The 17,517-nt window shown below is 35.1% G+C and overlaps 1 protein-coding gene across 1 annotated transcript in view; it reads left to right on the top strand.

Annotated features, from left to right (window-relative positions):
- The window catches only part of EFCAB13 (EF-hand calcium binding domain 13), a 174,298-nt gene that overhangs the window by 68,831 nt on the left and 87,950 nt on the right, over positions 1-17,517 (top strand). Inside the window, exons 18-24 of the mRNA XM_044389151.3 lie at positions 2,468-2,611; positions 3,177-3,248; positions 6,412-6,561; positions 8,102-8,152; positions 11,629-11,772; positions 13,632-13,703; positions 16,905-17,048. Coding sequence (XP_044245086.2) covers positions 2,468-2,611; positions 3,177-3,248; positions 6,412-6,561; positions 8,102-8,152; positions 11,629-11,772; positions 13,632-13,703; positions 16,905-17,048 — 777 coding nt within the window. The remainder of the gene's footprint in view (positions 1-2,467; positions 2,612-3,176; positions 3,249-6,411; positions 6,562-8,101; positions 8,153-11,628; positions 11,773-13,631; positions 13,704-16,904; positions 17,049-17,517) is intronic.

The following is a 17,517-nucleotide window of genomic DNA, read 5'->3' as shown; positions in this document are numbered from 1 at the left end:
ATAAAGATCATACTCATGGAGTTTGTGTACTTTTTTGTTTGGAAAATAAGTTTTAAACTTACTATCACTAGTAATTTGTTTGAATAACCACTCAAATGACTATTTGGTCAATAGGCACTATCAGGAGAAGAATAACAACATAGGTATATATTTAGGGAATCAGATGCAGAGTCATTTCTGGAGGTAAAGAAGTAGACTAATACTTTGCAGATTTTCAGTAACCACTCTGCCTTGCATAGGAAATATCTTACATTATTGTTTCTCTTTTTGGTTAAGAAAAGTGTTTAATAATTCCCTGTTGACACATAAATATGTTACGTGGTTCACATAACATAATTAGCATCAACATAGTGTAGCTAATTAGATTAGCTGGGTCTAGGAAACAAAGCATAGAGGTAGAAAAGAACACAGGCCATGGAGTATGATATGATATGCAATGGTTTGTGGTTTTTTGACTTACCAGCTGGGTAATCTCTCTAGGCCATTCTGGTTTCCTTATCTTTAAAACAAACTAATAAAATCATGTTTCTCATAGAGTTGTCAGGATCGAGTGCAAAAACATGTAAAGCACATAACCTAATTATTAGGCACATATTATATACTTGGTAAATGGTAGTTAATTTTGAAATCAGAGAGCAAAGCTCAGAAAGTACTGGTATTCAGGACCGGTAATTTTTTATGAGGAGGAAGGAAAAAATTTAGAAATTAAGCCATTGGAAAAGGAGAACAGATATAGTTTAGGAACCTGAATCTGGGAGATGGTCTCATTAGGGGGCTGGCCCTGGAATCTGTCAGCTAGTGCAATGTAAGGCCAATAACTACAGGGAAGAGTTAGGAAGCACGTAGCAGGCCTGAAGCTGCTCTCCTTAGGAAAGCCAGCTTGCAAGTTTGACTGGCACATGAGAACTTGGCTTTCAGAATGTTTCCTTCATTACTAACGGATAAGGCTAGTTCACTGTGCCTTGACTATTTGTTGGCAAACTTGGAGGGGCCTAGAAAATAGGCATATTATGAATAAAGTTCTATGCTTTCCTTCAACATACACACATAATTATAAGGGGTTGTGGTCAGGTGTCTAATCTCGTAGTTTAAGATTTTAGAGGTGGGGCAGCCAATTCTAGGTAACAATGAGTAAGATTAAGGATAGCCATTGGTTTGGATGACTTTGGAAAGGAAGTAAAGGCTTTTTGGAGTTAAGAATCAAGGTCATCCTTATTGTCATCAGATGATAAGGGGAAATAGGGTCGAGGGAGGATTATGAGCAAGGTATCAAGATCCTCAGAGATGGTGAAAGTGTGCTCAGAAAGTAATAGATGATGGTGTTAGGAGGGTGGCATAGGTGAATGACAGGCCTGAGCCTCAGAGGGGAGGACTACGGGTTGATTGAAGGTAGAACTAAAGTAGCCTGACAGCAGCAGCAGCAATTTAGGGGTGTTTCTCTGCTTCCTGGTCCTATGTGAAGCATGGGAGGATGAGCAGCCCCCACTCAAGATGGTTGTGCAAGGAAACCGTATTTTAAAGGAAACCAAGTTTTAGTTAAAACTAAGAAGCAGAGCTGATACAGGGTTTTAGGTGCTGGCAAAGCTCAGATTGCCATTTTCAGTTGACTCCCCGTGATGTTAGGAGGACAGAAACTGAGGCAGGATCAAAGGTACTAAGGAGCTGTGATTACTATTTATAGCTAGTTCGTGATGGCTTTACTACTACTAATAGTAGTAGTGACTTTATTGCTATTAATATGACATTTATTAAGTGCTTGCCATATATCTAGCTTTGTTTTAAGTGTTCTTCATACATCATCATATTTAATCTGCACATCAACCTTGTGAGGTAGATAGTATTATTATCTCATTTTAGGTATAAGACTACTGAATTTTATAGAGGAGTTAAGTAGTAATAATCTGCTCACGGTCACACAGTTCCAGGTGACAGATCCTGGAGCCAGGATATGAATGCAAGTCTATCTGACTTAACACTGCCTCCTTCATTTGAAAAGGCTGGAAATGAAGCAAAATTCCAGATGCCAGGGTACAACTGGATCTTCGTAGAATTGAAGAAAAAAAAAAGGCTAATGAGTCCTTGTGATACTTGTATTTCATATTTTATATTTCTCATGATTCTAAAATTCATTTCACTTCAATCAGGATGAATTAATTTTGTTGGCTACCATTAGAGCTTCATGGTAAAATAACTATGTGTAATTGCAGTGAAAAATTCAGCTATATGAATCATTTTGGTTGTGCCAATTTTATATTAGCACCAAAGAAACATGACAGACCAAGCATATTGTGTTGCTGGACTTAGAATTCCCTGAGGCCTGGGTTCTTCACTGAGATTTCTTATTCTTAAATTCAGAATGTGATAATAAATCTTGGACTACCACTGAAAAAAGTCTTTAGTGATGGCTACCGTTGTTTTTTAAATCAGAGGTTAGTTCATTTACCAAATAACTTTCTTCTATTTCTAGAGTTACAGGACATTGTCTTAGGTCTTGATGTGCTTGAAGGTGACATGATACCTGGGAAGAACTTAGAGACCTTTCTAGAAAATATTGGGATTCAGTCACCTGAAGAAGAGGTAGAGAAAATTCTTCAATCAGATTTTGTTTCTGGTAAGCATTTAAATATTACTATCAGTTTTTTTGTTTTGGGTAGGAGACCCTGTAAAGAAAGTGTGCAAGGTCTTTGTTTAAATGGGGTTCCTTAGTTGAGCAAATATCTATAGATATTTGCTTGTATTACTGTTAACGTCTTGAAAAGGAGGCTTTCTTCTTTTATATTCCTCTTTTGCAGTTATGAGAATACTTTTTAACAAGCAGGTCAAAATTTTATGGGGAGTGGGCTTGTTGCTATCCATTTCTTCAGATATGTCTTGATTTAGTGACTAATGAGTAGCTTGGAAATTCCGGTTCTGTGAATAGAAAACCTAGCTTTGCCACTTTGCACAAAGTGAAGTTATTGGACTTACAACTTTCTTGGTATTTTAGTTCCCTTACTGGTAGAATCAGAACTAGTATATTTACAATCTTGTAAGGTTAATTGCAAAGCAGTAATGGGTGAAAGTGAATCCAAAGCGTTTATGAAGTTGTATGCTGATTTTGATTTTCATACTAGCTTTTTAATATTACCTTGCCCGGGGATTCTTGTCTATCACCTCTCTCTCTCTCTTTTTTCCAGATGACAACATGGTGAATGTTAAAGACTGTATGAAGGCTTTGAAGGACAACCAGAAATTTTCCAATTTTATTGGTAAGAGCTTTATGGTAAAACTGTTGAATGGCCACAACACAGGACTCGTTCAGAGGTCACCTAGTCAAATACTATATTTGGTGCTTAAATCTTTGTAGTAGTATCTGTGCCAAATGTTTGTTTCATTTATATTTGAATATTTCCACTTATGGCAAACTTTACTATAATTTTTTGCATTTAAGAATTTTTACTTGAAGGGAGCCTGGGTGGCTCAGTCTGTTGTTAAGCATCCAACTCTTGATTTCAGCTCAGGTCATGATCTCAGGGTTGTGGGATTGAGCCCCACGTGGGATCAAGCACATGCGGGTGCGCTCTCTCTAAATAAATAAATAAATAAATAAATAAAATCTTTAAAAAAAATAATTTTACTTCAGTGGAAAAGATTGGGAAAATCATGAGGTTGTAATGCTTTCCAATAGCTAAATAAGAAAACTTTATTATATAATAATGGCAATTTTTAACTGTTATAAAAAAATACGATGACCAGAAATTTAAGAAATATAAAGCAAAAGGCTCTTGTAATGTCACCCTTTGGAAATATCCCTGTTAAAGTTTGGTAAGTATCCTTATAGGCTGTTATATTGGCATCTATGAGTATTTGTGTATTCTTAAGTTATTATTTAAAAATTAAATTACTATGTTTATAATATTGCACAACTTGCTTTTTCAAAGAAATTAACAGTATATCTTAGATATTGTTCCTGTTCCATTATATCATATAAACTACCTCATTCTTTTTAAAGACTGCATAATATTCCATTGTGGGGATATACTATAATTTTATCCACAACACTTTTGATAACATTTAGGTTATTGCCAATTTTTAGCCATTCAGACATTTTGATGTCTGAATGTATCCTTGAATGTATATATGTGCACAAAGTTTTCCTGGAGGATAAATTCCTCAGAAGTCACAGTGCTAGACCAAAATATATGCAGATAGAAGATGTTAACAGCTACTGCTTAATTATCCTCCCAAAGGGTTGTAAAAATTCACATTTATCAATAATGGATATTAGTTATTAAAAATTCTGCTGGTAAAAAAATTTTATTATTGTTTTAATATGCACTTCTTTAATGACTAGTGGGGTAAAACACATTTTTTCATGATTGTCAAGTGTGCTTTGATTATATATTAATTAGATTGTCTTTTTCATATGAATTTGTGAAGAGCTTTTTGTACATTAGGGACATTAATGTTCTGTCCTTATCTATTGCAGTTTCTCCTGGTTTATTATTCATCTTTGATTTTGGTGGATTGCTTTTTGCCATCTTCTGTCTTATTTCGTCAGTGTTGGTTGTTTTTATTCTCCTAGGAAATTTATTTTATTCAGGTGTTTTATTGGAATATTAATACAGCCCTATGCACTGATAATTCTTTTGATTTTTTTTGTATCTGGTTATTTTCTCATTCTTAAGTTTGCGTATATATACACCTTACCCTTTTCTATGTTTACTAACAAAACATTTTAATTATCTCTCTTTTAAAGCACTGCCTCTTAGATTTATCTTTGGTTTTTCTGTTCATAGTTAAAAAGTTAATTTCTGCTTTTGTCTTTATGAAGTCCTTCCTATTGTTCTCTTATGCCCATTTTACAGTTTTTCTAAGTTGTTTAAATTATTAATTTACTTTTTACTGGACATTAAATGCATAAGACTATCATTTTCGTTTTAGTAAAATTTGGTTTATCTAATGGTCTTTGTTTATTATTGTTGTTATTTTCTAAGTATTTTCAGTCATATTTTGATTTTCTCCTTGTAAGATTTAAGAGAAAACTTTAAATTTTAAAGCAATTTTTAAAAAAATTTAAAAGCAATTTAAATTTCATTATTGCCGTATCTTTGTTGTTTACTTTTAGTTTTACTGTGGTCAGAGAATGAGGTCTGTAGTAGAGGATTTGATTGTTTCCATGCTCATTAGAATAGGAGTTTCTTCAGTTATTATATGTTTTATTTAAAAACCACATTAGTGGCTTTCAGAGACAGGCTAATGGTAATGCACACTCATCCTACTATTTGTCTTGGAAATCCTTATGACTTTTTGAAGCAGCCCATTACATAATTTTGGACAGCTGCAGAACTAGTCAATTATTCCACATATTTGGTGGAAATCCTGCCTTATAATTCATTCCCAAACCATATTTTACATTTGGACTCTTCCTCTTATCAGTAGCCCTCCACAGATGTGAGGAGAACTCTTATATTTTCTTTCACATTGAATCATCTTTTCTCTAGACTCATATTTCCCTTTAGCCCTTCCCCACATGGCCTGTTTTTGAAACTTCTTACCAATTACTATTGACTAAACCATGGAACAACATAATGAGTTAAATAATACTTCTACATACACTAGCTGATTTTAAAGCAATTTATTACACATTTGTCTTAATGAATCCTGAGAGATGATTTTTTTTTTAGATATTTTAGAAATGTGAAGGGTTTTTAAAAAGGTCTTATTTGTTTATTCATTTATTTGAGAGAGAGCGCGCGCCAGTTGGGGGAGGAGAAGAGAGAAAGAGAATCCCAAATAGACTCCATGCTGAGTGTGGAGCCCAACGTGGGGCTCTGTCCGAAGACCCTGAGATCATGACCTGAGCTAAAATCAAAAGTCAGATGCCCAACTGACTGAGCCACCCAGGTGCCCCTGAAGTTTTGTTTTTGTTTTTGTTTTAATTAAGAGAAGTCAGTCATGGATTTCCTAGACTAGATGTTTGATGTTATTATGCTAAACATAATAGGCTTTGCTGATTCTCTAAATTGGGTGAAGTGAAGTGACAGGAGCAAGGGGTGTAGGGAAAGAAAGTGGAAAGGGAAGGATTGGGGTTTGAGAGCTGTTGTGAAGAATGGAGGGTATTTGTTACTGACATGGTGAGTTTATTAATAGATAACTACAGAAACTTTGCCATACTTTTTTGTTCATACAGGAATAGCCCACCCAGAACCCAGAGTTTTAACAAAATAATTTTAAGAATAAAGATAAGGGGTTATAGAAAACTGTAGTGGAGAATGGATTGCTCTGCTTATTTAAATGGCCTCATATGGGTAGTAGCTACCATTTGGACAGTGCAAATCTGGAAGAGTCCATCACTTTTATCATTATGTTCCAAAGATTTGGATCCATGGACTGAAGTACATGTCGTATGTGTATTCTCTGTGTTTGTAGCATTGAATGACATCATCAATACATTGGACTCTATGGAAGAAAGTGATCAGTCTGGTAAGGACAAATATGCAGATGTGGTTGGAAACACCAATAGAATTTATTTCACTGATGAAAGTCTTCAAGAAATACTGGATGATTCCTTTGTTGAGGGTGAGTTGATTGAGCAACCTGTAATAAAAATTTCTTCTAAAATTTTATCCGAGGATTTTTAAATATTTTACCAAAATACTAATTAAATCTTAATACTTAGTTCCTAATAATATTTAGTTAATATTATAGTATTTAGTTTCTAAATAATACTGTAAATGTGCTAAAATATGATTTACTACAGACCAAATTTAGGGATATATCTTATATTCTATATCCATAGATACAGCCATTTAGTTATTACAGTATCAAATTCCTGGATGATCTCTTGGACTGGATTGTAAAGTTGGTCTCAAAGTATTTATATATGTTGTTGTATGGCTTTGAAATATTTCTCTCTAGAGTAATTTCAATTCAAAGTTAATCCCTTTCCTTTTATGAATTTTAGACAGGTCTTAATAGTTCCTAGCTTTCTTTTTTTTAGGTGAAAGGCCCTTTGAAAAGTACAAATTATTGTTGAACAATTAAAACATTTGTCTATATAACACTCATATATAAGTGTTGAGCTTCTCTTTGCTCTATTGACAAGGAATTTACCTGACCTATCTATATTTTCAGCTGGGATATACCCAGATGGATTTTATCCATATTTGGAAAGCCGTTTCTTACTTTTAAATTTAGCTTCAGCTAAAAAATAAGGTCAGTTCTGCCTCTAAGGGAACAATTGGCAATGTGCAAAGACAGTTTAGATTGTCAAAACTGTTGGGTGAGGACTGCTGGCATCTAATGAGTGGAAGCAAGAGATGCTGCTAGCCATCCTATAATGTATAGGATAGTACTCCCCCAGGTAATTATCTGGACCCAAATGCAATTTTGCTGAGGTTGGGAAATCCTGTTTCAGAATTATCTTATAAAATTGCCAAGCCTACTATTTTGATTGTACTTTTTAATAGGTTAGTTGTTTTTTCTTTTAAATCCTGCTTAGAACAAGTAAAAAAATTAAGATAAATATACTGGATTTTTATTCTAATCTCCTTTTATTTTAAGGTAATACCTGGACTAGTTGTGAGTTATTTTAAACTGCTCTCTAACTGTAATATGGTCCATCTATGCAAATGGACATATTTTATTTCTATCACTTGTCCCTCAAATAGATCTTTGTAGCAATTTGCATTTTTGTAGAAAGTGTATAGGATGAAGGGTGTAACTGCAGCTTGTCCTTAGGAAAAGCTCCAGGATTAGATAGGTAGGCAAGCAGAACTAGAGAAGGACAATTCAGAGTAATAAATAAACATTTTATTGAATATATGGGCCTGGGGATTAACCTGCCCTCTTAGGGAGAAAGGAAACATTTGTGACATTAGAATCTCAGTCACATTTAAGGAGCTTGGTGGAGGTTGACAAATCCATGGAGTCTAAGACATAAGAGGAAGATGAGTAGAGAATAATATTCTGGAAGCCAGTGGAAGATTTTGAGAAGAAGGGAATGGTCAATGAGAAATGTTACTGAGAAATGAAGTATTTAATCTATACATTGGCTTTCAAACTGGATAAAATAAGGGTGCTGTTCCTTATGGCATAATCTCTCTTTCTAAATTTGCAGATTTTAGGAAAGAGGCTTTGTCTTCAGATCTGAGACTACCAAAAGCAGATGGTAAGAACTTCGTATGTATATAAGAAAGCATTCCGTATAAAAGAGTTATTTTTTAGGATCATTGCCAGGTGCTGGTGGATTCCTAGTCCATGTTTCCCACTCCAGCCAGAGTAATATTTTTTTCAAAAAGTAATCTGATCATGTTATGTCTCCCTATTTATAACTCTTTAAACATTTTCCATTGCTGTTAAAGATCAAAATCCTGCATGTCCTAGTCCTCTAGCACAATTTTGTACCATTACTCTTGTTTTCTATACTTTTGAATACATTGGCTTTCTTTCATTTCCTTAGATCTTTCTTTTCCTCCCACCACAAAGCTTTTGCATATTTTATTCCCTGGAATGTTTTTCCCTGACCCTCTTCACCTAGTTAATGTTTACTCATCTTTCAGATGCGTGTCACATTCCTCTGTTGAGCCTATCATTATCTGCTAGTCTAGGTCAGCTTCCTTTGTTACACGCTTTCATTTAACCATGTCTTATTCATAGCATTTATTTCATATTGTAAGTACCCATTCATATTTTTTAAATGATACTACAAATGCTCAGTATATTTTACCTTATAAAGTAACGAAAATAAGGGCATCTGGCTGGCTCAGTCAGTAGAGCATGTGACTTTGATCTCAGGGCCAGGAGTGCAAGTCTCATGTTGGCTATAGAGCTTACTAAGAAAAAAATAAAGTAACAAAAATATTAAATAACTTAAAGCATTTTAATTCATTAAGATGAACATAATATAATTTTTCATTAAAAATTTTTGAGTATAGTGAACATACAATGTTATATTCGCTTCAGGTGTACAACATAGTAATTCAACTTCTCTATACCGTATGCCTTGCTCACCACAAATGTAACTACCATCGGTCACCATACAGCATGATTACAATATCATTGACTATATTCCCTACACTGTACCATGACATATTCATTACATAACTGGAAGCCTGTGTCTCCCACTCCCCTTCACCCATTTGCCCATCCTCCTACTCTCCTTCTCTCTGGACACCATCAGTTTGTTCTCTGTATTTATAGGTCTGATTCTGCTTTTTTTTTTTTTTTTAAGATTTTATTTATTTATTTGACACAGAGAGAGAGAGAGAGAGAGAGTGGGCGCACAAGCAGGGGGAACAGCAGAGGGAGAGGGAGAAGCAGGCTCCCTGCTCAGCAGGGAGGCTGACGTGGGGCTCGATCCCAGGACCCTGGATCATGACCTGAGCTGAAGTTAGATCCTTAACCAACTGAGCCACTCAGGCGCCCCCTAATTCTGCTTTTTGCTTGTTTTTTTGTTTTGTTTTTTAGATTCAACATATGAGTACAATCATATGGTATTTGTTTTTCTCAGTCTGACATATTCCACTTAGCATAATACCCTTTAGGTCCATCTACATTGGCAAAATGGCAAAAAAAAAAAACAAAACAAAACCCAAAACAAACAAACAAAAACCCAACCAACTAAAAACAAAACACAAAAACCCTCGTCCTTTTTCATGGTTGTGTCATATTCCATAATATACCACATCTTTATTCATTCACCTACTGATGGACACTTGAGATACTTCCATATCTTGGCTTTTGTAAATAATACTGCAGTACACATAGGAGTTCATATAACTTTTTGAATTAGTGTTTTTCTTTGGGTAAATACCTAGTAGTGGAATTATTGGGTCATATAGTATTTCTGTTCTTTATTTTTCGAGGAACCTCCATATTGTTTTCCACAGCAGCTGTACCAATTTACATTCCACCAGTAGAGCACAAGGGCTCCTTTTTCTTCACATCTTTGCTAACACTTGTTATTTCTTATGTTTTTGATTCTAGCCATTCTGACAGGTGTAAGGTGATATCTCATTGTGATTTTGATTTGCATTTCCCTGAGATTAGTGACGTTGAATCATCTTTTCTTGTGTCTGTTGGCCATCTGTAATGTCTTCTTCAAAGTTCTCTGCCCATGTTAAAATCTGTTTTCCAGTCATATTTTTAATTATTTGATTAATGATTCTTTCTCTTACATGTCGGGAAGGGTCATTGGGTCAAGAACTATGTCTCTACTTTGCTCCAGATCCTAGCATTGTTTCTCCAGATCTTAGCACAATCCTGGCTTTCAGCCGGATCTTAGTAGTAGCTACTATTAATAATTAATATTATATAATATTTACTGTGCTAGGTATAGTTCCAAATCTTTTATGTTATTAACTCATAATTGTAAATATCATGAAATGAATGAATGACAATAAATCTGTCTTATCTCAATAGTCTCATCTCCCATCACTTCTGCATTTGTGTTTATTCTGTAGCCATAATACTTATTACAGTTTAAATTGGCTCTATTTGCTTTTGGTTCTCTGTATGTGCTGTTTCCTTTCTATACATTTCCTGTCAGAGAAACTCACATTTTTTTCCCCTAAACTCAGCTCAGACATCACTTTTCATCCCGTAAGATTTTTTAGAGTTGTAGGTTAGGTGAACTGTTTCCGTGCTTTCATAATATCTTGTGCATATTTTTCTCGTTGTGCCAACTATATAATGTATTATAATTTTATTTACAGACATGACAGATTCAGTCTCTGTTTTCAAGGAATTTATGGGAAACTTTTTTTATGGGAAACTCTTTCATGAGAGGGCTGAAATTTTCATCGTTGGTCTTAGTAGCTGCAAAATAAGTGTTAGTAGAATGAATAAAGGTCTAAAATGGTATTGTGTTCTTTCCAAGTGAAGGTTTAGATCTGTTGATATAGAGCAACAATTTTCAGACTGTGGAAACATACACAATGACTTCATTTTGGGATTAAGAGAGAAATAGAGTGGGAAATGGTATTGCTGAAAAATTAAAACACCAAATAATGATCATGTTTTATGTTTTAAATTGGTGTGCTATCAACAGGACTACCCCATTCTGTTGTATGGGTTGTGCCTTGCCCAAATATGCCTGGTCAAGAGGGTAAAGTAGAGACTGAAATGCACTCCATATTTCACTGTGTTCTTCAGGCTTGGACCACCAGTGCTAGATTGCAGCCGCCCAGAGGAAGGTGTGCCTCTTTGTAATTGATACATACAGAGGGGTGCCCTTTTTCAATCACACAAAAGCACAATAGGGACTGGTCATGGCCCTGGGGATCAAGGGCTTTAATATCAAATTTTAGCCTTTTTTTGTTTACTTTATGATATAAATCTTTAGACCTACATGTAGAGGACTTAGCTATTATATAAGAAAGGCTTACAGCTCATTCAGAATTTAATGGGTTAATAGATTCAGATAACCCATCATATTCTCTTCGGCATGTAACTTTTTGGTTTTAAATACTGCTTGAGATAAGTGGGTTGTTGGTTATAAATAGAAAATACTTTGCTTTTTTTCTATAGAGATTTTAGTTAAATATATATACTTAATTTGAGAGTTTACCTATAATGGACTTTTAACAAACTGTTTTGCACTTTTTAAAACAGTATTATCTCACATGTATTTATTTATCTTTGTAGAGATTAAAGAAGCTGCTCATATCTTGTCAAGTGTTGATAACGGCAAGATTGGTATACCTAACTTGGAACATGCCCTGGAAAGTTTGAATGTTAATTTGACTGAAGAGGACATCAGTGAAGCCCTTAAATGTTGTGACATCAGTGGTGAGCATTTTTTTGGCATGAGATTCTTTTCATTTTTCCCTGTTTATGAGAAACAGTCTTAGAGTGTATATATGTGGGTAAAATGCTAAGGGTAGTCACACTGAAGACTTAGGTTGATACAGATTAGAGCCAAAATAGTCTGCTAATTTAAATATTTATTGACCATATCTATCTGTTCATACTCATCTGGATATATATACTTATTTAGATAATTACCATTCATTTCTTATAAGCATGGGTGGGAAAATACCATTATATGATAAAACAAAGACATGATACCAGCAGCTTCATTTTGACATGCAGTCCTTCTTCAGAGGAGATCCACCTTCATCTGCCCTTTTACAGTACTTATCCCATTCTGTTTTTTAACCAAAGGAAATACCCAAACCTTCACTACATTTTAGAAGAACAGTTATTTAATATTGGTCATTGTTTCCAAGTGGACATATATTTATCTATGTTTTCCATTTTTAATTTCATGTAATATGTACTTGATCTCCTTTCCTATATATATTCACTTTTAAATGTCAGATCATGTGGGAATACTTTTAGAAGCTGATGAGTTTCACTGGTTTTAGGTGGTTTTTTATTTGGGGCTTATCTTAACCAGCTTGTTTTTTCTATGGGAATCCAATGAGTCTAGGTTTAAGAGTAACTCCCCAGCACAGTTTGGTTATTGCCTTTGCCAGGTACCCTAGATTATTACTGACCTCAGTCAATTTTTATGTTTTGATGTGGGGTTTCTCATATCATGAGAGTGGTATAAATTTAGACTCCAAACCCACGTGAGATGCAGGAGATTCTTCATAGGAGATTTTTTTCCCCCCACTGCCTCTCAGAATTAGGAAGATTTAGGTCTCTTTGTTGTTTACCTGGGCCAGTGAAGACAGTAGTTTAATCTCCCTTTCACTGGATTGAACTTCTTTAAGCATCCCAGTTTTATTTGGTATCTAAATTCAAACTGTCCATGTAGCATAGACCCAAGTTTTCTTTTATGAATATGCATGAGCATTTAAATCAAGTACCTTGCCACTTTAGGATCTGATATGTGTCCCCAAAATAGCTGTAGGCTTAGTTCTCACCGTTTTCTACTCTTGATCTTTGTGCCCACGTAACTTATTATATTTCTTTTCATATAACTTAGTCATGCATTTATAGAATATTGTAGTTCATACAGTATCTCTAGGGATTTGTAGTGTGGTGGTTTCTGTGCTACCCAGCTTGCCATTTTGTCATAAGTTAAAGTCTCCTTAATGTAGTTGATAGCCATATATTTTCTGCTGTGGTAACATTATTGCATCTTACTTCAAGTGTGTGTGTGTGTCTGTGTGTGTGTGTGTGTGTGTGTGTGTGTGTCCTAATAGTTAACATTGTCACCTCTGGCCTGAGACTACTTCAGTTCAAATACCAGTCTCTAGCACTTTCTGGCTTTCATGACTTAGACAAGTTATTTAATTTCTCTTTGCTTTCATCTTTTAAAGATAGGCATATCAAGCATACCCATGTTATAGAATTATTGTGAAGATTTTGGTTAATAAATGTCAAGCATCATAAAAGGATACTTAGTATGTGTAAGGAACTGAAAAGTTATATAAGTTCTTTTTTTTCTTTTTCTTTTATTTATTATGTTCAATTAGCCAACATATAGTAGAACTCAAAAAAAGTTATCTATTGAGATCATTAAATGTTCAATGGATGGTTCCTAAAAATATGAAAAATTATATTGAAATAGTTTCAGTCATTTGAGATAGGAAATAAGGTAGAATGGAATTTTAGGTATTGTAAATTAGAACCTTTATTTTATGTACCAGTTCAGTATCAGGTTTCTAATGTCAGCATGCTTGATTTTGACTTCACAGATAATAAGGAGGTGAATTTAAAAGATTTCTTTGAAAGAATTAAAGAAAGTCCACATTTCAAAGAGTCCATAGGTAAGTGAATACTACTAGTTCGAAGACAAATGACCATAAAATAAAGATAATTAAATGATATTAAAAAATCAATATCTGGATTTCAAGTTTTTACTCTGTAGTCTCTATAGTTTTAAAAAGAATTTCAAGCAGCTTACAAAATATAAATAATACAAGAATATAAAAGACAAGTGAGGAAATTGGGACAAAGTTATAACGGAGGGAAAAGAAATAAAACAGGTTGAAGAAAGTACATAGTAAACACCTTTGCTGTTATTACAAAGTCCTTCCTCAAGAGGAGATAAGTTTTTCTTCATTCAAGGGTTTCTGTATCTATGAAGGAAATCCAGTCTGGAAATTGGGTGAGGCACCACTACTTTCTGTTGTGTCATCTCAAGTTAGGCCTCTGGAGTTTTCAGGTTTCCTCAACTGGACTGCCCATCTATTTCATTTATGGAAATCCTAACTTCAACCAGTTGGTTTTTCTAAATCCTCATGTTATTAATTCCCATATCATTCTTATTGCCATATCATCTCTGTTGCCTAACCACATCATTCTGCCTCTGCTGTATAAAGACTATTGCTTGGTCTTTGTCCCTGAAGTTCCTCTCGTCCTCTTTGAAATTAGGGAGGTATTGAAATTTCAATACCGGCATCTTTTCCTCACCCCCATGTCTACAGGGAACATCTACCAAAGAACTCTCCTTAGATGCAGACACCCCTATCAACAATGTATTTCTAAATGCTTTGGTGAAACAAATGTCTTTTTTTTTTCATATTTTAATATCTCTAAAATTAGAACACTTCTATAATTGATGGCATTATTTATCAGATGTACATTTTTATTGAGATACAATTCACATACCATAAAATACATCCTTTTAAAGTATACAGTTCAGTGGGTTTTGGTATATTCACAAAGTTGTGCAACCATCACAGTCTAATTCTGGGACATTTTCATTGCCTCAGAAAGAAACCCTGTAGCCTTGAGTAGTTATTTCCACCTCTCCCCGGCCACTGACAACCACTAATCTACTTTCCGTCTGTTTTGATTTGCCTATTATGAATGTTTCATATCATTGGAATCCTATAACGTGACTTCTGTGTCTGACTTCTTTCATTTATTATACTGTTTTCAAGATTCATCTGTATTATAGCATAAATGAGTACTTCATTCCTTTTCGTGGTGGAAAAATATTCTATTCTATGGTTATACAACATTTTCTTTGGCCATTTATCAGCTCATAGACTTTTGGGTTGTTTTCATGTTTTGGCTATTATGAATAATACTGCTATGAATATTTGTGTACTTTTTTGAGTACAATTTTTTGTGTGGGTGTATATTTTCATTTCTCTTGGGTATATACCTTGGAAGGGAATTGTTGGGTCATGTGATAACTTTATGTTCAACTTGAGAAACTGCTGGAATGTTTTCCAAAGCAGCTGCCCCATTTTACATTCTCACCAGCAATGTACATTTCTTTACATCCCTGTCAACACTTGTTATTGTCTTTTTTAGTATAGCCTAGTCTAACAAGGATCTCACCATGATTTTGTTTTGCATTTCCCTGGTGGCTAATGATGTTGAACATCTTTTCACGTGTTTATTGGCCATTTGTATATCTTCTTTGGAGACATGTATCCTTTGCTTATTTTAAAATTGGGTTATTTGTCAAGTTGTAAGAGTTCATATATTCTGGATACTACACCTTTATTAGATGTATGATTTGCAAATCTTTTCTCCTGTTTCATGGGTCTTTTTTCTTTCTTGATGGTGTCCTTCGAAGCACAGAAGTTTTTAAATTGGATATTTTCTTTTGTCACTTCTTTTGGTGTCACATCTAAAGATAATCCAAGATCATGAAGACTTATACTAATGTTTTCTTCTAAGAGTTTTGTGGTTTTAGCCTTTTAATTTCAGTCTTTGATTCGAGTTAATGTTTGTATGTGGTGTGAGATGGGAGTCCACTTTAATTCTTTTGTATGCAGATATCCAGTTATCCCAGCATCATTTGTTGACAAGATTATGCTTTCCCCATTAAAGGGTTTTGGCATCCTTGTCAAAAATCAATTGATCATAAGTGTATGGATTTATTTCTCAATTCTCAATTCCATTCCATTGATTTTTATCTATTCTAATGTCAGTAGCACATGGTCTTGATTACGCTAGCTTTGTGGTAAAGCAATAACCTAAGCAGTAATCTTTAACCAGAACAGGGCATCAGAATTACGTGTAAGCTTGATCCACATGGTTCTGCTTCTGGCCTATGGGAGTAGCTTATATCAAACCAACCCTCCCGCTGAGAATAACTAGTAAGATCTGGACTAAATTAAACAGCATCAACAACCACAGCTGTTTGAAGGCATTGGAAAGCAACCAAAGCTGTCCGGATTTGTGAGGCTGTAAGATAAATACACAGCGTAACTTGTAGCAGTAATAGCAGCTGCTGCTGCTTCATGTCTGTTTTGTCTCTGTAACATAACTTTAAGGGAAATAATGCAAATCTTGATGTAAACTTATTTGTAATGCTTCACAGTTATTTCAGGGGCCACATATGAAGTATTATGTAGCCAAAGGCAGAATGGTTGACCACTTAAATATGTTAGCTTGAAAGGTACGTTAGTTAAGAGCATGGGTTTTGGAACTGTAGTGCCTGGACTTGAATCCTGGCCCTGCCACTTGTTACCAATATATTCTTTAGTAAATCACTTAATCTCACTAACCTCAATTTCTTCATCTCAAAAACAGGGCTAATGTCCATCTTGGAATTGTTGTAAGGCTTAAATAGGTAAGGTAAAGTACTTAGAACAGTCTCTAGCACTTAGTAAGTTTTCAATAACTGCTAGCTTTTATAATACACAATGGTTCTTAAAGTTATACTAGTAGTTTCATGTAAAATTCTTTTCTGCTGGGGCGGCTGGGTGGCTCAGTTGGGCATCTGCCTTCAGCTCCGGTCATGATCCCATCATCCTGGGATAGAGCCCTACATTGGAATCCCTGCTCAATGGAGAGCCTGCTTCTCCCTTTCCCTTTGCCCCTCCCCCCCTTTACCCCCCCCCCCCCGCTCGTGCTCTCTCTCACGTGCACACTCTCTGTCTCTCTCTCAAATAAAATCTTTAAAAAAATAAAATTCTTTTATGCTACCCAAGCCTATTAAGTGAAAGTGAATAATATACTCTTATTTCTGCTGTTGAAATATTTGTTTTTGCTCTTTTTTGCAGCTACACAGCTACTCTTAGCTACTACCCAAATTCTCCAGAATGATCTAATTGATGCCTCTGACCTCAAAGCATTATTGATGAACAATGACTTTCATGCAGCTAATGTTTTACTTAATGAAGTATTAAGACATGAACCTGAACATGGTTAGTAGTTTGAATGCATTTGTGTTATAAAGGCCATCATCTGTCAGTGGGGGTGGGAGATGTATGGATGGGATACACAGCAATGGAAGGCACCCTGTGGGAGCTGCAGTGGGATGACTGGGGAACACCAGTGTTGCCCTGGTGTGCCAAGCCTGAGCCCTGTGAAACCAAACGGAGGGGTAAGTCAGGGCCTACTTTATCTCTGTAGGTGGTGGTATTTGGGAGATGAGGTTACTTTGAATTGACTGGCATGGGTAGTACTCAATCAGAATGCCATGCAGAGTGCAACAGAGTCCTTGAGGCCCTTTGCAAGTGTCATCCCATTGGAAGGTAAACTATGCTGATATCCAGGAATACCTCAGGGGGTGTTGCACATGGTGTTGGCTCAGGGAAGCAGATATTTATAAATGTACAAAATAATTTCATTATTTATCACTAATTATTGAATATTTCCTACATTTTCAAAAGA

Source organism: Ursus arctos, unplaced genomic scaffold, assembly GCF_023065955.2.
Source record: "Ursus arctos isolate Adak ecotype North America unplaced genomic scaffold, UrsArc2.0 scaffold_24, whole genome shotgun sequence".
Classification (NCBI taxonomy): domain Eukaryota; kingdom Metazoa; phylum Chordata; class Mammalia; order Carnivora; family Ursidae; genus Ursus; species Ursus arctos.
This window is presented reverse-complemented; position numbering and strand designations above follow the sequence as displayed.